Raw genomic sequence first — 23,340 nt, 5'->3', positions numbered from 1 at the left:
CACAGCTACAGAACTAGGAGGAAATGAGAACCTTCATTGTGGTTTGAGCTTTTCATCACGGCAACTGAGATCTGTTTCCAAATATTCTGATCAGTGTATATCTGGGTGATACCCAGGACTGTTCCCAGATAACATGGACTGGAGTCCCAGTTTGAGTCCTATCTGTTACTCTCATTTTTCAAGAATGATGACATTGCTCCAGAAAGCCATGCTGTTATCCTTTTGTAAGCTCTGACATGAAGCAAACTGCTAAGGAATGTGTGTACTTAGGGTTATAAAAAATAATCTGTAAGACACAAAACATCCAGTTAAAAGTTATTTATTCAAAATATTTTCTTTTCTTTTTTCTTTCTCTGTTTAGCCTTGGCTGTCCTGGACTTGCTTTGTAAACCAGGCTGGCTTTGAACTCATAACGATCCACCTGCCTCTGCCTCCCAGAGTGCTGGGATCACAGGTCTGTGCCACCATGCCTGGAATTCAAAATATTTCTACAAATTCTTTTTTATTCTGTTTTGTTTGTTTGTGGTTTTTTTTTTTTTTTTTTTTTTTTTTTTTTTTTTTTTTTTTTTTTTTTGAGACAGGGTCTCTCTTTGTAACCCTGGCTATCCTTGATCTCAGAGATCCACCTGCCTCTGCTTCCTGAGTGCTGGAATTAAAGATGTATACCACCATACCCAGCCTTTTCTACTAATTTCTGATTCTGTATCAAATTAAGACAAGGAGTGATGTTACACAACATAACTGCTCAGATCCCCTGTACAGAATACAATCACATCATTAGCTCATTATCTATCAAGAATGACAAAGTCATTCGCTTCACAAAAGATTCATAATTGGTAAACAGTACTCCATACTAAAATATTTTATAAAGCTTATCTTCATATTTCAGTTAAGATTTAGCTAATATAAAATGAGACCGGCTTTAAAGAGCATCCAAACAATGACTTACTTTCTTTTCTTGCAAACTTCAAGAACATAATTGTCTGGGCACCTCTTTACTGCCCACAAAGTACTTAAGAGCCACCTGAGGGCTAGCCGTGTAGTTAGCTGTAGAGTGCTTGCCCAGGAGGAGCAAGGCCCTAAATGCCAGCTCCAGCACCAAGAAAGACAAGAGGACTACCTGAGACTGTGGTACATTTCCAGTGGCTAAAATACACTGGAGATGTAACACCTATTTCCTACAGGTTCTCACATTCAAACTAACATCCAAAGTAGAGACGTTAAACATGGCTCTTGGAGGCCAGGTATGGTGTTGAATACCTTAAGTGCCAGCAATCAGGAAACTGAGGTAGGTAGACCTCTGAATTCCAGGCCAAGTAGGGCTCCCTAGTGAGAACCTGTCTCAAAAAGGAAAAAACAAAAGGCTTTTGGAAACATGTACATTAAAAGGAAACCCTTTAGTATTCTTAGCGTTAAATCCACCTGGAGAAGCAGTCTCTCTCTTGTTCTTTTTTCTCAAGAGCTAGGGATGAAGCCAGGGCGATACACAGCAGCTAGCTACACAGCCACTGAGCCAGCCCCAGCTCTGGTCCTCCTGATGGTTTAAGAAGTCAGTCTTTTCTCAACAGCTTCCTGGTAAGCAACAAACCGTCTCAAATTCATCTTCACATTGTCGAGAACACACAGCTGATCTGGACTGTATTTGCCCCTCCCTTCTTTCCGTATCTGATGAGAGAGCCAGAGAGAATGAGAACATATAACCTGATTTACTATCTATTAGTCATTCATTTAAATAAATTTTATAATCATGACATTTCAAAGAATATAGTAACAGTTTCACTTCTAGATTAAATAGAATATAGACCATGAAGAAGAGAAAAATTTAAATGTGCCCATTTTTTTCTTTTTTCATTTTCACTGAGGCAGGCTCCCTCAATCAAACCCAGAACTTGCTAATTTGGCTAGTCTCACTAGCCAGCTTGTTTTTGGGATCATCTGTCTCTACCTTCTGAAGCTGGGATTCCACCCATTTACCCATTTTGGTGGGTAAATACTGACTTAGAATCTTAACTCCTGGTTTTCACACTTGCATGGTGAGTACTAAACCATTGCACCATCTCCCCGACCTGAATATACACATTAAAATTATAGTCACAAGCCAATCGCATGTCTTTGATCCCAATACTCTGGAGGCAGTGGCAGAGGTAGATGAATGTGAGTTTGAGGTCACCCTGGTCCATATGGTGAGTTCCTGGACAGCCAGGGTTACATAAAAGGACCCTGCCTCAAAAAACAAAACAAAACAAAAAAAAAAAAAACAAAAAACAAAAAAACAACAAAGCAAAACACCAAAGGGGTTAAAAGGTTACAGAAATAAGAGCCATGGATAAAAAGATTGAAATTTATGAAATACAAATCATAACCCACCCTAGTCTTTTTAAAAAAGATTTTTATTTATCTTTAATAAAAATGATTTAATTTTTTTGTATGAAAAATTTTTTTGCTTACATGTATGAATGTATACCACAGGTGCCCATGATGCCCATGGAGGTCAAAATGGGACAACGGACCTCCTGGAACTGGAGTTAAGCTCACTGGTTGTGAGTCATCGAGTGGATACTTGGAGTCAAAGCTAGGTGTCTGCAAGAGCAACAAGTGCTCTAGATTACAGAGCCATCTCTCCAGCCCTTTTATTTTGTGTACGGACATTTTGTTTGCATGCTTGTCTGTGCAGTACATACCTGCAGTACCTAGAGACCAGAAAAGCATTCCAGATCTGGAACTGGAGTTACACTTCTAAGGAGACACGTGGGGGCTGAGAGAACCCAGGTCTTCTGGAAAAGCAGCCAGTGCTCTTAACAGTGACTATGCCTCCTCCAGCCCTCACACCTCTAGTCTTACACACCAATCCTCAAGTTTGGATAAACCGTCTACAAGATTTCCTACAGAATGGGCTGGTGGGGCCACAACTAAGTTTGTGATCCAGACGGCAGCAGCTGGGGCTAAGAATTCACATTCTGAACAAGACAGCAGGTTATGCTGTGGGCAATGGTAGGGGAGGTCACCTCTGAGAAGCATGGCTTTAGACAAATTCTTTAGTTCACCATATGGAATTGTATCCAAATGCAACTTGAGGCTTCTAATACCTTCATTTTACACAAATGGGCTTGGTTTTAAAACTGTGGGTTACATATAGTACTTGCCTAGTATCTATAAGGTCCTGGATTCCATTTCCAGTAATACAAACCAAAATCAAAATAAAAAAAACTTAACCCAAGTTGTATCTATCCTCTGGCTAATAAAGAAACTTCACTATGGCTTTCTACTGTAGAGAAAAAACAAATCCAGCAGTAAAGTGTCATTACTACAGTGATGCACACTGACCAGGAAAATCCACCCGTCAGCAGGCCCGCCAACGTTTCAGGTTGCCTTCCCAGTTCAGAGCTTACATAAAGCTTTTAAAGCACAGCCTTCTTCAGAGTTTGTTCTTGTTCTATTTTTGGTGCTAAGGATTAAACCCAGGGTCTCACGAATGCTAAACACATACTCTACCATGAGTCATATTTCCAACCCTCATTCATTTATCCTTTGAGATAGGATCTCACGTGTAGTCCAGGCTGGCCTGGGACTTATGATTAGAGGCTGGCACCACCACATCCATTTGGAAGGTTTGATCATCCTGCCTAATCTGCTTTGCTGGCAGGTATGGAGAAATGGGGTAAACTTCACTTTTCTTATCTCAAAGGCTCCTTCTGCAGAAATCTAAGGGGTTTTATGAACAATGTAGACACTGCTTACTGCTATGAAAATAGGCCTTAGATAGAATTAAGCAAAAACACAAGAAAAGCAGAAAAGTTATGCTATGGTTGTACACTTGTCTCTGCTTAAAGAAACACTGCTCAGTGGGGCTAGAGAGATGGCTCAGAGATTAAAGAACACTAGCTGCTCTTCCAGAGACCTTGAGTTTGATTCATAGCATCTACCTGGTGGCTCAGAGCCACCTGTAACTCTAGTTCCAGGGGAGCTGACACCATCCTCTGGCTTTTGTTTTTTAGTTTTTCAAGGCAGGGTTTTTCTATGTGGCCCTGACTGTCCTGTATTTGCTTTGTAGACTAGGGTGGCCAGGAATTCAGAGATTCGCCTGCCTCTGCCTCCCTGAGTGCTGGAATTACAGGGATGTACCACCCCACATGGCCTTTTTTTTCTTCTTCATCCTTTGGCTTTTATGGGCATCGCACATATACAGTGTACAGACATGCACAGCCAAAAACATCCACATGAAACTAAAAATTCTTTTTATTTTGGGGTGGCTGGGAACATAGCTCAGTGGTAGAGTGCTTGCCTACCTATGTGATTCTTAAAAGGAAGGATGAAAGGACTGATGGATAGAAGGAAGGAAAAGAAATCAAATAAACAAGAACCCTCTAAAATAGAAAGATTCAGGTTTGTTCCTAAAATTCATAGGTGCTGGGTGGAACCTGAGGGTGGAACATGTTCAGAGCACTGGTAAGGCCCTGGCTTCTATCCCAGCACCAAAACAATAAGTAAAACAAAACTCTGTTGCTGCTGTTCAGCTAATACAGTGGCAGCTATAGTCTCCAGGACAGAATGCCCTGTAGATGCCTTTCCTCCTCAAGGGAAAAGTACCCACAGCAAAGCCAACATATAAAGCACATGTCACCATGTAAATAAGTTTCAAGGTATATGAAAGTGCTACTTCAAGATATATGAAAGTGCTACTTAGGCTACAAACAGTATTTCTGTGTAACAAAGCTCTGTTAACACCATCAAGAACTTGTCAAGATGCCACTCTGGCTTCAATTACAAAAAACTAGCACCATTCTGTGGAACCATGACAGCTAACAAGCATTTCATTGAGTGCTATGGATGCAAGTACTAAGTTAATCACTGGGTGCTATGGACGCAAGTGCTAGGTTAATCACCGGGTGCTATGAAGGGAAGTGCTAGGTTAATCACTGAGACTTCACAGGGATTCCTTACACACCCTCTAAGCTACACAGGCCTTCTCCCAGAGCTACTGAGACCTAGGCATTAATAAAGAAAGTAACAACAAACCTTCATTTTGAAGACTGGCTGGAATTCTTTCAAAGCTGATAACAATTTAATTTGAACTGAGGCCTTTTCTGCTTCTTCACCATCTGCAAAAACATCAAAGAGAGCATCCAAAGCCTCTCCTGTTACCACGAGGGAAGGGTCTTTGGTGGCGACTTCCAGCAGAACGCACCCAATGGTCTACAAAAAGCAAACACAAGATAATGAAGGTCAGTCTCCAAAATGAGCACTGACAAATGTGCCAACAGCTCCTGCATTCTGTTTCATCCAAAATACCAGAGAAGAATAAAAGCCCTTAAAGGACTGAAGACAGAGCTATGAATATACCAAGCATAGTATGATCAAGATAAGCTAAATATGCTAGAGTTTATATTACCAAAATAAAGTGAACGGAGGTCCATAAGTGATATGAAAATTTGATTATGAAAATGATTGAATTTTTTCTTCTGCCTCCCTCAGGAGGTTTCTCATTTGTAACAACAATCACCATCATCTTTGATCCCAGCAATCAGAAGGCAGAGACAGGCAGAGCTCTGTGAGTTTGAGGCCAGCCTGAACTACATAGTGAGTTCTAGGACAGCCAGGGCTATACAGTAAAACCTTGCCTCAAAAACCCAAAAAAGAAAAAACAAAACAAAACAAATTACACAAAGTGACACTCTTAAGTTTAGTTCACTATGTTTGTTTTCCTTTTGAGATAGGGTTTCAAATACATTAGATTGGCCTCAAACTCGCTACAGTGGGGGATGACCTTGAACTTCAGATGCTCCTGCTTCTATCTTCCATGTACTGGGAATACAGACATGTGCCACCAAGCCTGGCTATTATATTTATTCTTAACATATGTCCTTTCTTTTCCCTTAGTTAGCTACTGATGAGAACATTCCCCATCTGCAAAGGCCTCTTCTAAAACAGCCTGATTATAGTTCAGCTGTCCTGTGGAAGTGGGACATGTAACCTGTTATGGGGGCAGAGGATGGAGACTGTCAGACTATGAGGTTCAAAGTCCAGCAGTACCATGCTAGTCAGTTAACCTCTCTGGGCTCTATTTTGTTCCTTTCCTTTTCTAATTAAAGCTCTATCTATCTATCTATCTATCTATCTATCTATCTATCTATCTATTATGTATGCAGTGTTCTGCCTGCAAGTACATCTGTACTCCAGAAGAGGGCACCAGATCTCATCTCAGATGGTTGTGAGCCACCATGTGGTTGCTGGAAACCAAACTCAGGATCTCTGGAAGAGCAGCCAGTGCTCTTAACCTCTGAGCCACCTTTCCAGCCCATAATTTGTTCCTCTTAATGTAAACAGTACAGATTTCCTCTATGACAGCATTAGGCTTACTACCCTAAAGTGTACAATGAAGCATACACCACCATATATAAAGTAGTCGTTAAAAAGGGTGGGCCATGGGAGAGGGTAGGTACAATAGGAGGAAGGAAGTGGGGGAATATTATCAAGAAGCATTGTATACACAGATTTCCAAAAAATTAAAAAGAAAAAAAAAATGAAATCAAAGACATTGGAGCTAACTTGTAGTTTGCAAGAAATACAGCAGACGGGAACAGGACTAGCACAACAATGAAGCAACAAGACAGTCTATGTGATTCTTCCAGGAGGTGCAGAAGAGAAGGTGATGCTAGGTAAAACTGTTTTACATCAAGAGAGATGAAGAGGGCTGGAGAGATGGCTCAGCAGTTAAGAGATGGCTGTTCTTCCAGAGGTCCTGAGTTCAATTCCCAGCAACCACATGGTGGTTCATGACCATCTACAATAGTATCTGGTGCCCTCTTCTGTCATTCAGGAATACATGCAAATATGTACAAATAAATAAATCTAAAAAATAAAAAAAGAGAGATAGAGAGAGATGAAGATCTCAAGTGAAACATAACTTAGGGCTTTACTTGCAAAAACAAACCCTAAAGATTATCTGTCAGACAACTGGAAAACAACGAATATGGAAATGGTATTACACTGTTAATGGTACAATGCACAATAGCAGTTACATAAATAACTGTCCCTATTTGTAACAGATACACACTGAACAGGGGCAAAATATCATGATGTCTTTTATTTACTTTAACATACCCAGCAAAGAAACTGTCTGACATAGGATAGATATAGTAGGATAGAATAGTAATTTAAATCTGCTTATGAGTATAAATAAAAAATACTTTTAAACTTGAGTGTCATTAAAATGAGCTGTGAAGGACAGGAAGTAATTATACATAAAAATGCTCACCTACACACAGAGATGCCACATAGCCAAATGTAATCATTAGAGTGCATTTATCAAAAGCACCCAGAACAAGCTGTCAAGGCAGTTCATCAGAGAAGACAGCACAGTTAGAATGACATCTATACTCAATCCCTGGAACCCATGGAAGAAGGACAGAACCAACTCCTAAAAGTGGTCCTCTGTTATATGCACACACATACACACACCCCATAGTATGTGTGTACCTGTCTTTATACACACAATAATTGTAAATAAATGTCATTTATACTTAGTTGTTCTATTTTTCTACATATTTTTTGCTAAGTACATGTACCATTTTCTAACTTCTTTTTAATTTTAAGATTTATTATTATTGGTTTTTAATTATGTGTATGTATTCAAGGGGCTTGAATACATGAGTAGCAGGGCCTGTTGAGGGGCCAGAGATATCAGAACCTTTGGAGCTGGAATTTCTGTGATCTGCCTATGTGGGCACTGGTAGTTGAACCTGGGACCTCTGAAGAGTGGGCAGTGCTCTAAAACTGCTGAGCTATCCCCAGCCCTTCCACATGGTTTTAAAAGACATTATAAATCACTATAGGATTTTAGCAGGTTAAGAAGCACCTTATAGCAAGACATAGTGGTTCACACCTTTTATCCCAGCACTTGGGAGCAGAGGCTCCAAAAAAAGAAAAACAAAAAAGGGACTTTACAATAACTAGTTGATCCTATTAGCCTTCAGCAGTTAGCATAGCAAAGGACAATTTCGTCACTGTTGACCTTGAGTTATAGTGATGATGGTGCCATACCTCCAGCTGTGCAGTTTCTGACAACCGTGCTAGGATCAAATGCTAAGAGCCAACGTCTTAGTCAGGGTTACTATTGCTGTAAGGAAATACCATGACCAAAAGCAACTTGGGGAGGAAAGGGCTTATTTTACGTACACTTCCATGTAACAGTTCATCACTGAAAGCAATTAGGACAGGAATTCATACAAGGCAGGAGCCTAGAGGCAGGAACTGCTTTTACAGAGGCCATTGAGAAGTGCTGCTCATTGCCTTGCTCACCCTGTTTCCTTATAGAACCCAGGACCACCAGCTCAGGGGTATCCCCACCAGTCAATACTAATTAAGAAAGTGCCCTGCAGGCTTGTCTGCATTTTCTCAGCTGAGGTTCCTTCCTCTCAGATGACTCTGTCTTATGTCAAATTGACATAAAACTAGCCAGGACAGCCAATATGCTAAGTGAATTCCTAGAGTGCTGGCATTCCTAGAGTTGCTGATAGAGTACTTTAAGGATTGCCTATGTGGTATGGGGTATGTATTTTATCTGATCTAGCAGAATAAAACATACAAACATTTTACACAACAGCAAAGCCAAAAGTCATCTTTAAAAATTCCACATTTGGCCTTATGCTGAAGACAAATTCATTTTTAAGAAAACACAAGGAGAAAAGTTAAATGAAAACGAGCCTCACCTTTTCAAATGCTTATTTAATACAGTTTTATTAAAGTCAAAGGGCACATTCCACCAATAACTTGATTAGCAGTTTCTTTATTCATTATCTTATCACGAACTCCTTCCCATTTCTACTTACTGAACGTTTTAGGTTAGAAGCAAACTATTTACCTTAAGAGTTTCAAGTGTGCCATCTTCTTTGGCTAGGACACTGCCAGTGATCCCCAAAATACTGACCACATTCACTCTAACCCCAATGTTACTACTGTGAATGCCTGCTCTGCAGAGCGTCATCAGCTGCTCAGGTATCATACACTGTTGAGAGAAAAGAAATAATTCCAGGTATTTATTTACTTATCTCATGTGTATATGAATGTTCATATGTGTGTGCACGTTGTGCAAGTTTCCTTTGAGACTGAAACATTCCATCCTGCAAGGAAGCTTGTTAAATGGGAAAGTAAACACTCAAAATAGTTTGAGGAAGTCCCTGAACCTGATCAATTTCACTAGGCCTCTACCTGCCAGAGTAAGCAAAAAAATCTGAGCATCCCTCTTAGGTAGAAGAAAGCCAAGCTGTAAAAACTCTGAGGCTAGACCAAGTGGCCTGTAGGAGGCAGGAACCAGCTGAGCTGCCCGGAAGAGGTTTAGACCAACTGCATCACTTGAAAAAAAGTCACTCTCCACCCTGTTGAGCTGTAGTCTGTGCAGTGTGTTTGCAGCTGTCTTCTGCTCCGGTAACATCAATAAACTCACTAGTTCATGAGGTTGGACTTACTGTGGAATTCCCATCTGGATTGAATAGACATGTGTGTTGTCTCTCCCCAGTAAAAAAAATTTCATCATACAACAGTGGACATAGATGTGCAGATGTTTGTGTACCTGTATATAATGTGTGGAACATCAAGGCTGATGTTGGGAGCCTTCCCTGACCACACTCTACTTTAGTGAAGCCAGATCTCTCAATTGAATCGAGAGCATGCCAATAGAGCTAGTCTAACTAGTTTGCTCCGGGAATCCCATCTCTATCTTCAGCTCTCTGGGCCATCCACCCACAGAGCAGTTACATGGATTCCAGATCTGGATGCCAGTCTTCACACTTGTTTCATTTCTCTGTGTAGCCTTGGCTGTCCTGGACTCGATTTGTAGACCAAGCTGGCCTCAAACTCAGAGATCCGCCTGCCTCTGCCTCCCACTGGGATTACAGGCGTGCACCACCACACCCAGTTCAATCTTTGCTTGTATAGCAAGCACTTTAATCACTAAGCTATCAATCTAGTCCTCTTAGGTTTTAAGGAGGAATATCACAACTTGAGTGTGGGACATTTTCTTTAGCAAAAAGCAATCAGAAACTTAAGAGTTTAGGGGTAGAGGTATAGCTTACTAGTAGAGCACAAGTAGAGGGGAAAGGAGGAATTGAAGATCCATATCAGAGAATGGGAGTGAACCTGAAGGAATTCCTATTAAAAATGTATCAATTTTTGCATCAAATGGAAAAACTAGGCTGGTGTGGTAGCCATGACCACAGGCCTACAAATAATCCCAGCATTTAGGATAGGGCAGTAGGATCAGTAGTTCAATCCCAGCCTGGGCTATATAATGGAACCCTATCTCAAAATAAATAACTGTATGTAACACTCTGAGTTCACAGGAAGACTAAAAAGAAAGTAATGTGTGAATTCCTGGTTTCAGGCTCAGAAAAACAACAAACAAAATAAGTGGGGAAGAGAAAAGAAAGAGAGAGAACACAGTGTAGGTTGTATTTAGAGACTGCCAGGATATCTATTCACTATGTAAGAAAAAGGATCAGGGGTGTAAACTATGCAAAGATTACCAAACAACAAATGAGACAACGTCCCGTCTCATTTGCAGAAAAATCCTTGGTAACAGTACTGTACAAAGAAAACAAATTGGCCATCACCAGTGTGCAGCCTCCCAAAAGGACCTGCTATGATCACTGTCTGCTAAAACCTTTGAATGAACACATTAAGACATGACCTGTAATTTGAAGTATAAAACACATACAGCAATATGAATTTTTCTTGCCAAAAAATTCTGAACCTGAACCTAATTAGATGTAGGCCTTAATATAGGTGATAGTATCAAAAAATCAGATATATTATTCAAACATATTATTTGATCTATATCACTGAGAACAAAATAACAGATTTTTCCTTGAATAAATGGTATAAGAGAAGGGAGGTGCGTATGGAAAACATGACAGGTTAAGAGCCATGAGATACGAACATACAAAAACTACAGAACTGTAAACTACAAATAGATAAAATGTACAGTATATTAAAAAACCGCATCTCTATAAAGTTGTTTAAAGCCAGGCGTGGTGGTGCATACCTGTAACCCCAGAACTCAGGAGGCAGAGGCAGGTGGGATCTTTGTGAGTTTGAGGCCATCCCGGTCTACAAAGCAAGCCCAGGACAACCAAGAGAAACCCTGTCTCGAAAAACCAAAGCTTAGATAATAACTTCATTTATAAAATTAAATTTTTGTTATTGTGGAAACGTGCCATGCAGCATATGTGCAAAGGTCAAAGGACACCTCTTTGAGTCAGTCTTATCCTTCCTCTCTTATGTGGGTACTCAGGTCATTGCTTGCCTTCTTTTTGAGCCAGGCATAGTAGTGCACTGAGGAGCAGAGACAGGTGGGTCTATGTGATTTTGAGGCCAGCCTGGGGTACTTACCAAGTTCCAGGATATCCAGGGCTACATAATATAGACCCTGTCTCAAGAAGAAAAGAACAGAAAAGAGATAGAATCTTATTTTGTAGCACATGCTGACCTTGGACTCATGGTCATCCCCTGCTTCTGCATCCCCAGTAGAGTGATGACAGGTGTGATTCATCACACCCAGTATAACATACAGATTTGAACAAACTGGTTATCAAAAGACATTGCTAAAGCAGCCTGGAGAAAATGAACTGTACAGGAAGTAAGAATTATCTGCTGTTTTGGATGTGGAATGGTGATATTGGGATTTCGGCTTTTAAAAACATAACTTTCTGTGGGACATACATAAATCAGATAATTTATTGGTGAAATGATATAATTTGCTTAAAAATACTTCAAGAGATATGATTAAAAATGCAGGAAAAGCATTTAAAGGAGTGCATTTAAAGATGATTAAAGTGGTGGTGGCACACCCCTTTAATCCCAGCACTTGGGAGGCAGAGAGCAGGAGGAACTCTCTGAGTTCAAGGCCAGCCTGAGCAATATAGTAAGATGTTTCTGTTAAAAAGAAAAAAAAAAAAGTTCACAAAAATGCAGGGAAACAAAAACAAGGAGTCAGGGCACATACTGTTGGAGACTTGGGTGGGTGTACCTGGGCTTCAGCAACACTTGTAATCCACTTGATAAAAAGTAACAAGTATAAACATAAAACACCTGCCAAGGACTCAGAAAGACAGAGGTAGGAGGTTCTAGAATAACGTGTTTGAAGAGCAATAACACCTGGAGAAAATGTTTATGGTATATATGTCAAGTAAGAAACATCTTGCAACGGCAGCCCTGTGGTGCTGCATGCTGGGGGAGGTAGAAGCACTTTTCTAGTTCAAGCATTTTCCTTGCCTGAAAAACCAACCTACCCTAACAGGTTTTTTGTTTGTTTGTTTTGGTAATATGTAAAACACAGAATCTTTTCAAGTTTCTTGTAAGAAGTTTATAATATCTTACCTGTGGAATGTTCTTGGAGGCCATTGTTTGCAAAAGGGCTCTCAAAGCACTACTTATGGCTTCTAGAAAATCCGCATGTTTAGCAAAATCTAAAACACAATAAGTTTCCACAAAACACAAAGATAAAGTACAAGTTTCCTCTTCTCCAAGACAAACTATTTAGTAGGAAAAGAAACAGGATTAAAAAAAAAAAGGACATAAGTATTATCTTACCCTGTTATTAACAAGAACATGTTTTTTACTCCCCCATTTATTTTATTTTAGGTGGATGAGTATTTTACCTTCCTAGTCTGTACACAATGAGTGCAATGCCCAGGGCAGCCAGAAGAGGGCATCAAATATACTAGAACTGGACTTAGAAGGTCTCAATGTGGGTTCTGGGACCTGAATCTAGATCTTCTGCAAGACCAGTAAAGGGCTTACTAACTGAGCCATCTCTCCAAACCATAAAAAAACATTCTTGATGTATATAAAAGTTTGGGGTTTTTGTTGTTGTTTGTTTTTTTGAGACAGTGGTTTCTGTTTGTTTGTTTGTTTGTTTGTTTTGTATCCTGGTTGTTCTGGAACTTACTGCTAGCCTTGAACTCACAGAAATCTGCCTGCTTCTGCCTCCCCAGTGCTGGGACTAAAGGCATGCACCATTACCACTGAACTGCATTCTTGATATTTAATCCAAATATTTGCTTCACAGTCTTCTCACACTATCAAGTAGGGATAGGCAGTGAACTTCAGAGGGCCTGACTTAAGATGTTGGGTTTTCACTAGACTAATATTTGGCACAGGATAAACCTTAGCCAGTAGTTGTGGGCCAGTCTCAATTCCATTATGGTGCTGGCAGACCTGTGAGGGAGTCATCTCCTATATCAGTGCTCTTGACCACATGAGTCCATGGTCAAAGTCTCCCTGATATCTAGTTCATGACTCAGTCTTCCTCTTTCCCAACTGTACTTTCCTATACACGACAAACAGAACAGCAGCAAGAAACAACTGATCTAGCACAATCACAACAAGACAGAATGAGGGTGAGTGATGCAGTTGGTACACTAGGATAATTTCTAAAGATGCGCAGCAAGTATGACCAGTCCTGTGCCACCTGACACTTCACCATGTATGTCCTACACACAGTGCCTGTTTTCTTTTCCCTAAACATGGGTGTGGCCTTATCTTCTTCAACCACAACAATGACAGGCTAGGGCATCACAAGCAATGTAACCTGCAGCTGACTCACAGGTGTGCACTTTTCCCTCAGTTCTGAACCTGGGAACGCAGTCATTGTTTTAAGGAGGTTCAGGTCATGTATGAGTGCTCTGCTGGATGACTCTAGCACCAAGTGTTCAATGTAAGTGAAAAAAAAAAAAAATCTCAAGCAATTCTGGCTCATAGCCTTTAACATTCCAGAAGAGTCCCTAGTCTACTCAAAAGATTCTGCCTCAGCAACAGGACACTGAGCCCAGATAATTCTGTCATGTGTGACCCAGGGAGCTCCTTTCAGGATGTCTCCTAGCATCCCTGTTGCCTACCAGGACAACCACAAAGACATAACTACTGAAAATACCTTCACACATTGCCAAATACCCCTAAGAGAGAAGCAACCACCCACAGTGGAGAACCACTGCCTAAACAGTGCAGAATGGAGGCAAATCACCTTCACCATTCTGCCTAAACTTCAGGTCCAGAGAGACTTTGAGAATGACGATGATGAAACAGGGCATTCTGTGGTGCTTAGGCTGTTTTAGAACTCACGGGCTCAAGAGGTCCTGATGCCTCAGGCTCCTGAGAAGCAAGAGACTGAAGGTATAACTAATCACCCCTATTGCTTTAGCCATAACATTCAGGGCACATCTGTTAAGTAGAACCATGGTTTATTTCTCTGTAGTGCCTGGGGCATTGTCCTTTTTTGATACCTCCTTCTTAGGTTGCCTGGGGAAGCAATAGGCAGCTTCCCACAATTTTTTTTTAAAGATTTGTTTATTTATTTTATGTAGATGAGTGCCCTATCTCATGTACACATGATGCCAGAAGAGGGCATCAGATATCAGTATAAATACTTGTGAGATACCAAGTGGTTGTTGGGAATTGAACTCAGGACCTCTAGAAGAACAAGACATGGCTCTTAACCAGTGAGCCACCTCCCCAGCCCCTTCTTTTTTCTTTTTGGTTTTTCGAGACAGGGTTTTTCTGTATAACCCTAATTGTCCTGGAACTCATTTTGCTGAGCTTGAACTCACAAAGAGATCGGCCTGCCTCCCGAGTGCTGGAATGAAAGGTGTGTGCTACTCTACTCCACAATTTTCTTAACACTCAGAAATCTTTTCTCTCTTTCTATCCTGGAATCCAGGGATGTAACTCTGATTATCAGAGTTACTTCCTTTCATAGGAAGTGCATTTTTTTACCTGTTGCATTATCCTATCAGCCTTCCAACAAATTATAACCAAGGCTTATTTTATGTTTTGGACTTTTCATTTTTAGATATTATATGTACCAAAAAAGGGAGTTCCTGTAATATCACAGCACAGATAATTGGCAAACTTCAGGATCAGACACACCTTGGGCAAACTCCTGCATGACATGTGATCTCTGTCAGTTCACTTTGATCCTAGCTGAAATGTTCTCTCTCTCTCTCCAAATAGTCCCTCTACCTTTAACACAGCACCTCACACCAATCTCCCCTATTTTTTCTTCACAACTGAAATTAAACAGGAGAGAGTATATGGTCTATGACTAGTAACCTCCAAGCCTATCTATTTACTCTAGTATCCCTTGGACTTACATCGTATATGACATAGTGAGAGATCAAGGAGCATGGGCTAAATTCATGCTCACTAGAGTTTCTTCCCCATTTCCAAAAGCCTGGTATCCAACAAAGGCTCCAAAATTGATGTGAAGGTATTAATTATTAATAGTCTTTAAAAGTTTCCACATTGTGTAATTCACATTTTCTCTTGATTAAAGAAAATATTTGAATTGGGCTTAGTGGCGCACACCTTTAATGCTGGCACTCAGATGGCAAAGGCAGACAGATCTCTGAGTTTCAGGCCAGCCTCGTCTACATAGTGAGTTGCAGGACAACCAAGGCTACACAGAAAGACACCGTCTCAAAAACAAACACAAACAAACAAAAACCCTTCAACAACATAATGGTGCCCTTAATATCTTGGGGCAACCAACAGCTGTCTGATTGGACACAAAACCTGATCAACTGGAGGGTAGTCATGCCAAGTACTGCAAACTTGCCAAGAACCCACGTCCAGAGAGGCCACAGGCCGAAGAGGAGACCCTACTACTACCATACTACCAAAGTAATAGTTTCCAACTGCCTACTAAAGACTTATCCTTATTTGCATAAATAAGTGCAGATCGCTCATCTCATCAAAGCTTCCTTTTGTAGCAGGCAGAAATTAGAAAATATCTACAACTAGTCAAATGCAGAGAAAAAGTGACCATGGGGTACTCAGCCCCAAATGAGGTATCTATAACACAACTCCAACACCTAAGGCTCAGAGAGGAGAAGGAAAGACTAAAAGCCTGAAGACCAGGATGACTGCTAGTCTTTAAAGTTTCTTTAAAGCAGGGCAGGGATGTTACTCCCATGAACTCTCAGCAAAATGGCTGCTGAGGGAGGGAGAACCAACTTTCTTTTCTCTCTCTCTCTCTCTTTTTTTTTTCTCCCAAAGATAAGACCATAATCCTACCTGGTCAGCCCAGAGTACATGCAGGTGGGGCTGACAGAACTAGCTGGTTGTGTGTCTATGTTCACGTGTGTGTTTGTAATAGGAATACTTAGAGAAGGTCATGCATTCAAAAGAGGGTGATGGGGGAAGATAGGAGGAATTGAGGGGGAAAGTCGAAACAATGCAGATACAGTATATTCACGTATGAAATCCTCAAATTAAAAAAAATGACTTACTCAACTATCCTGATGAGGACTTGATAGTTATGATTCACTTTAATTGGCTTGACATAGTTTTAAAATACTCACACATGTACTAGCACACCTTGACTATCCCTGGCAATAATACGTTGCTGATAATGTCAGGGAAAGGTTTCTGCAGGTTAAATATAATAGCATTCCATTTACAGAGTCCGATTAAAGTTCTGCTATGTCTAAGTACTCTTTCACCATAATGTCTAACATTTACCTGGCTGAGAAAAAAGAAGTTGTGACAGGTGCTGTGCAAGTGTCTGAAGAGCTGGGGCTCCACCAAGATGGTCTATGTCCAGGAGAGACACAAGACTCTGGAGACACATAAGGGCTCTACACTGAATGGCGTTCATTCTGCAGAGAAAGTGAGCACAGTTGTCTCTGTGACATACTGGAGTTTTATTATTGTTGTTGATTATGGCTTAGCATCTTGCTTTAAACCCCAGGCTGGCCTGAAGCTCACTCTGAACTCATGTTGGCTTTGAATTTGTGATCCTCTTGAATACTGGGATTAGAGTTATGAGCTCCATGCCTGGCTCAGTGTCAATTTTTGATCTACGCTTCAGATTCTGACTAGGGTAACCTGAAAGTTCCAGGAGATCTGAGCCAGGTCACAAAGAATAATGTGTCCTGTTAATCTGCCAATCAAGTGCCTGAGACTCAAGGGCTCTGAGCATAACTCATTTGTGAGTCATGAGTCTCTCTCTACTCTACCTTGTACATACAGCCAACTCCTTGATTTATATTTTCATTTTTACTTATGGTGCTGTCCCGGGAACCGATCCCATGGCAGCACATATGACACACAAGCACTCTGCACTGAACTACCACTCAGCCCACTTCTGACTTTCAAAGAATCTGAAGACAGGCCTGCATAGGCTTCCCAGGGAGAGCATGAACTTTGTAACTCTTCTACTTTAGCCTCAGCAGTTGAGATTATAGCTCTGCACCCCAGGCCTGCTTTCTATCTTTCTTTTTCATAAGGGAGTCACTTGGTCTATGTCCCTAAATAGTTTGTGTGGCTCAGCTGTGTGCTCTGTGAAAATGGAACCATAGCTCCATTTTGTGTCTTATTCACTCAGATCAACACAGTAAGTTCTACTGTGTTGTGAGTGGTTTTAGTTCAGATCCTCTTCACTGCTGAATGTTAACTTCTTATGCATGTGACCATGATAGACATCAAAGCTATTTCCAAGTTGGGGCAACTATGACCCACATGCTGTGAATATTCACTCTCACACTGGTATCTCAGCACATAAGGGGAACAAACTTCTCAGAGTAAGACAAGTCTTGGGAGCATTTTCTATTCAATATTCCAACACTTCACATAATGACAAAATGAGAAATGTTTCTGAAAATTGAAAGTTTCTTACTTCCTAATCAAAGGTTTCCAAGTAGGGTTCCTAGAACATATGTCAACTGCAACACTGTTTGGTGAAGCGGTTTTCTCAAAAACCTAGGTTTGAAAAGAAAATGGAAAAAGATAAAGGGAGGTCATCTTAAACAGGTCTTGTCTATAAACATCAGAGGTTATTTACAGGTTAACATGGTCAGGACAGAATCAAGTGTGTGCATTTCTGGCCCTGTCACTTCTTCTTTCCACCCAAGACTGTGCTCTTCCATTGAACAGCTCACATCAGCGAACCCCACATCCCAACCGGAGACCAGGAGGAAACTAAATTACCTTCTTTGGGATGAGGCAGTTGGTAAGGGCAGTGTGAATCTCATGGGATAGGCACAATGGGGACAGCAACTGTCCACTGCACTCATTGAAAGAGTTCTCCATAAAGGCTTCACTTTCGTCACTACTAGAAAGCTCTTCCCACTCATCATCGGAGGAATCTGAGGAGACAGCAAACCAGACATAACTGGGATTATCAAAGAAACCCCCACGGAAGCTGCTCTGGATGCAGGGGGTGGGAGTTGGGGTGGAGGACTGTCCAGTGTAAGCTGGGAGCAAACCTTCACTGCAGCACATGTTGACAATAAGTTCCAGAGCGGTCTGCTGAGCTGTCAGCAATGCCATGGTCTCTCTTAGTTCCTTGTCAGTAGACTAAAAAAATAAAAAAATAAATACAAATCAAGTATTTTTTAAAATATTTCCTTGATTAAAGTGTACGAGACAATTTCTGTACTTGGAATAGAGTATATGGAGGCTGGAGTAGGTCAAAGAAAAGCTACAGAGGTACAAATGAGCACTGTGATTTCCTCTTGGCCCAGTAGAGCAAGTCTTTCTTAACTGTGTTCCATCTATCACAGGGCAGCATAGTTGGTGAGAACAGCTATCCACCTTCAGTATTGACTACATGTTCAGAAGTAGCTCAGCATATTAAGATTATACAAAAGTTTATTTCAGACACCTGATGCTTAAACACAACATATTTTAGTCATCTTCTTGGAAAGATTACATTCAACACAGACTACCAGCCAGGCATGGTGGCACACACCTATGCCAGCATTCAGGTGGCAGTCAGGAAAATTACCTCAAGTTTGAAGCCAGTCTGGTTTATGGAGTGAGTGTCAGGCCAGCCTGGGCTACATATTAACATCTTATCTCAAAAATAAAAGAACATACCCACAAATACTATTCACAAGCCTTAAATTAACAGTGCTTGACAAATAGCAGACAGCCTTGATTCCTGGTTTTCTATGAAAAATAAAAAAAAGCAACACTGTAAGACTGAAAAAAATTCTTGGGCATATTGGTGGAATAATCTCAGCACTCAGGAGGCAGAGGGCAGGTGGATATCTGAGTTCCAGGTCAGCCTGGTCTACATAGTGAGTTCCAGGACAGCCAGAGCTATACAGAGATCCAGTCCTAAAAAACAAAAGAACAGCAAAAAAGACTGAAAAAAAAAAACAAAACAGGCTATGAGCTGGCTCAGTGGTCAAGAGTGCCTACTATTCATGCAGGACAGTTTGGGTCTCCGCACACATTAGGTAGCTCACAGCTGCCTGTAACTCCAGCTAAGGAATCAGATGCTCTTTTCTGACCTCCACGGGCACCCCACTCATTTACACATAAAGACACATAAATAAAACTTAAGAAAATAAAAATCAAATCAATAACAATAACAAAAAAAGACTTTAAAAGCAGTTTCTACAGGAGCTGGGTGTGGTATTACATGCCTTTACCAGCCTGGTCTACAGAAAGAGAGTTCCAGGACAGCCAGAGCTATCCAGAGAACTCAACAAAACAAAAGAAAACATAACAAGAAAATCAGTTTTTGCTTTGAGAAAACTGTATTTTATGAGCTCATAATTTTATATCTCTCCTTCCCTCCTTCTCTTTCACTGTGCCAGTACTAAACCTTGAACACAGTTACTGTGGGCCAGTTATGGTGGTGCATGCCTTTCCCTCCAGAGGCAGAAGCTGGTGGATCTGTGAGTTTGAGGCCAGCCTGGTCTACAAAGTGAGTCCGGGACAGCCAGGGCTACAGAGAAACCCTGTCTCTAAAAACAACAAAACACGGTTACCATGAATTCTACCACTGTCGATAGCCTCAGCTCCTCTGTGTGCATGTCTCTGTAAGCAGTGCAGGCACATACGCCTCGCTGCACTGCCTTCAGACAGGGTACGGGGAGAGAGAAAGCCTGAGTACTTCAAGTCCTGAGTGGATGTGCGCTTTGGGCCATGTCAAGGACCTCAGGCCCATGGAGAACAGGCAAAGCCTTTCCTTCTGACATGTGCGGATGTTGATGATGTGTGCTTCTGCTCCTGCATATTTATGGCCTGAAGGCTGTTCTGCTGCAGGGACTACTCCTACCTCCTATTCAGGTATATGCAATAACCCCACCTCTCTGTCCAACTCTAGTAATAAACATAATGAACTTCAGCTGAAAGCACCAACGTATCACATTTCTACTTTCCGAACATAGATAGAAACTAAGCACATCCCATTTCCACTCTTCAACTAAGCAGAGTATGACCAGTGTGAAGACAGCCTGGAGGCAATGGGTGACTGAACTAGACCAGTCAAAAAGATAGGCAGGTGTCCTAAAAGAGAGTATTCCGAGCTGGGTGTGGCAGTGCATGCCTGTAATCTCAGCACTCTAGGAGGCAGAGGCAGGCGGATCTCTGTGAGTTCCAGGCCAGCCTGGTCTACAATGCAAGTCCAGGACAGCCAAGGCTACACAGAGAAATCCTGTCTAAAATACTCTCCACCCCACTGCCCAAAAAGAAGAAAGTGTTCTGAAATGCTTAGTTTGCCTCAACTGAAAGCTCCCACATGAAAAGATTTCACTGTAGGCAAGGGATTTTGTTGTTGTTTGTTTCTTCTATAGGGGTACATTTTTAATGTTATAACCAGAAACAACAGGAAAATATAACTTTTCCTGAAAACTTGGTTGTAATATTTTTCTGTAATGTTAAGGACACCTGTTGAAGAAAAGAGATGTATTAATTTATGTTGAACATCAATCTGACTCACTGGAAGTAAATCAGAAATAAATGTTTTCCTCCTGAGTTTTCTTTTATGAGGAATTTCTTCCATTTCTTCATCTTCAACCAAATCACCATTAGCATTTGCTAGTATGTCTTCGGTGTCTTCAGCAGTTTTTAACCGCTGGGTTTCAGCCTCCTTCATCTGAATGACTGTTTCGGCAGCATTCACCTCCAGGACTTCAGACAAGATGTTTACTATGGCATTTATGATTTCTGCCTGACTCTTAGATGGAATAACGTCCTTTAGGTTCCAGATTGTACCTGGGAAAAAAATAAGCATGAAGACAAAGAAATTGCCTATGGAATCTTTATTAAAAATGGGTTCTAATGGGCTGGAGAGATGGCTCAGCAGTTAAAAGCACTGGCTGCTCTTTCAGAGGTCCTGAGTTCAATTCCCAGCAACCACATGGTGACTCACACCCATCTATGATGAGATCTGGCGCCCTCTTCTGGTATATATGTAATGAATAAATAAAATAAATCTTTTTAAAAAAATGGGTTCTAACACTGACTGGGTAATACACAGACTGATTTTAGTACAATAAAATGAAATGCTAAGTAGTAAAAATAAATGAAGTCTAACTAAATGGAACAACATAATATTATATAATAGGGGAAAAAGAGTTTCTACAAGGCTGGGTTTTTAGGTGCTGGTGTAATTTCAAAATATTTAACCCAATAGTCTTTGTTCATCCTGCCTTAGCAAACAACACATTTCTCTGGTACAGACTTACACACCCAGAGATACTGATAAAGTTTCTTTTTTTAAAAAAAGATTTCATTTATTTATTTATTTATTAATTATATATACAATGTTCTGACTACATGTATATCTGCATGCCAGAAGAGGGCACCAGATATCATCATAGATGGTTGTGAGCCACCATGTGGTTGCTGGGAATTGAACTCAGGACCTCAGGAAGAGCAGCCAGTGCTCCTAACCTCTGAGCCATCTCTCCAGGACCCCTAAAGTTTCTTTTCAAATGGCAGACTATGCCTCATTTTCTTCCATCTTCACCTAAGCTACTTTTCTTGGCAACTTCTTATAACTATACTGGAATGATTAATCCTCCAAAACCTCATGTAGAGGACAGACAGCAAGTTCTTGGCTTTTCCTATCAAAAAAAAAATAGTGCTTCCAAGAAGAAATCAGAAAAGTTTTTTTTTTTTAAATGAATGGCAAGGTCTGGGGATGTAGCTTAGCTGGTAAAATGCTTTCCTAGCATTCACAAAGCCCTAGGGCCAGCCCCTAGGACTGCAAAACCGGGGGTGGTGCTGTACACCAGTAAGCCCAGCCTTCAGGAAGTAGAGGCAGGAGGATCAGAACTTCCAGATCAAATTCAGCTAAAATACAAGTTGGAGCCCGGGTCATATATGAGACTCTCCCTAGGAATATCTGAAAATACTGAAAGCAGAGGCCAGAAGAAATTAGTCACACTGTAGCATGAGCAACAATAACTAAAAAGTTAAAAAGGTTTAAACAACCCAGGTGCCCACCTGAGGATGAAAAACAAATGGAGAGTGGCTTCTAAGACAAGCAGGGCTATATTATAGAGACCCTGTCTCAAAAAGCCAAAACCAACCAACCAAACTAAACCAAAGAGTGGCAAACACACACACACACACACACACGAGTACTATTCAGCATTTTAAAAAAAGAAAACAGGTGGGAATATTATAGCTTAGTCGGCAGAGTGCTTGCCTAGCATACAGCCCTGGGTCTGATCCCCAGCCCTTCATAAATTGTATTGGTGATATACACCAATACTTCCAGCACTCAAGTTGTAGAAAGTTTGCTGTCATCAGAATATACAGTAAGTCTGAGGCCAACCTGGGCTACAAAAGACCAGGTTTCTAAATTATTAAAAAATAGTAATGATGCATGTCACTGTGTAGACAACTTTGAAGACCTCAGGCTAAGTGAAGTAATTCCATCATAAAGGTGCAAACAAAAATGATTGTATATGTGTAAGATTTTTACAGTAGTCAAATTCACAGAAAGAGAAAGCAGATGGTGCTGTCCAAAGATTGGAAGGGAAGCAGGGTTAAGAAAAGCTCTCATTTACTGAATACAGTCATTTTGCAAGATGAAGAGATCTGGAGATTCAGCTGTGCAGGAATGCTTTGTATTATACCACTGATCTGTACAAGAGAGTCAGTGAGACAATTCAGCAGGTAAAGCATTTACATTTGTAATACCAGCTCCTGCAGGGGGTTGGGAGGTAAAAACAGGAGAATCTCCCTGAAGTTTATGAGCTAGCTAGCTATTATGGAGAGACACGGAGGAAGAAGCAAGAGAGACCTTGCCTCTACCTTATCCTCTGATCTCCACAAGTATACAGGGCATACATGCGTCCACAGTAACAGATATGGGAACAACAATAATAAATAAATTAAATGGATGGAGAGAAGGCTCAGAGAAGAACACTGGCTGTTCTTCCAAAGGTCCTGAGTTCAAATTCCCAGTGACCAAATGGTGGCTCACAATCATCTATAATGAGGTCTGGTGCCCTCTTCTGGCCCAAAGGCACACATGCAGGCAGAATACTATATAAATGAATGAATGAATGAATGAATGAATGAATGAATGAATGAATGAAT

The 23,340-nt window shown here is 40.9% G+C and overlaps 1 protein-coding gene across 2 annotated transcripts in view; it reads right to left on the bottom strand.

The window, feature by feature from the left end:
- Positions 1–303: 303 nt before the first annotated feature.
- Positions 304–23,340, bottom strand: part of Heatr3 (HEAT repeat containing 3) — a 34,547-nt gene continuing 11,510 nt past the window's right edge. For both annotated transcript variants that reach the window (XM_055621454.1, XM_055621455.1), the window contains exons 7-15: positions 20,726–21,000; positions 18,258–18,348; positions 17,980–18,137; positions 17,669–17,751; positions 16,513–16,649; positions 12,373–12,461; positions 8,861–9,004; positions 5,017–5,193; positions 304–1,665 (exon numbers count right to left, since the gene is read on the bottom strand). In XM_055621454.1, coding sequence (XP_055477429.1) covers positions 1,543–1,665; positions 5,017–5,193; positions 8,861–9,004; positions 12,373–12,461; positions 16,513–16,649; positions 17,669–17,751; positions 17,980–18,137; positions 18,258–18,348; positions 20,726–21,000 — 1,277 coding nt within the window. In that variant the 3' untranslated portion in view covers positions 304–1,542. The remainder of the gene's footprint in view (positions 1,666–5,016; positions 5,194–8,860; positions 9,005–12,372; positions 12,462–16,512; positions 16,650–17,668; positions 17,752–17,979; positions 18,138–18,257; positions 18,349–20,725; positions 21,001–23,340) is intronic.

Source organism: Psammomys obesus, unplaced genomic scaffold (genome assembly GCF_907164565.1).
Source record: "Psammomys obesus unplaced genomic scaffold, mPsaObe1.curated_primary_1811, whole genome shotgun sequence".
Classification (NCBI taxonomy): Eukaryota; Metazoa; Chordata; class Mammalia; order Rodentia; family Muridae; genus Psammomys; species Psammomys obesus.
Note: the sequence above shows the minus strand (reverse complement) of the source record. Positions and strands in the feature narration are given on the sequence as shown.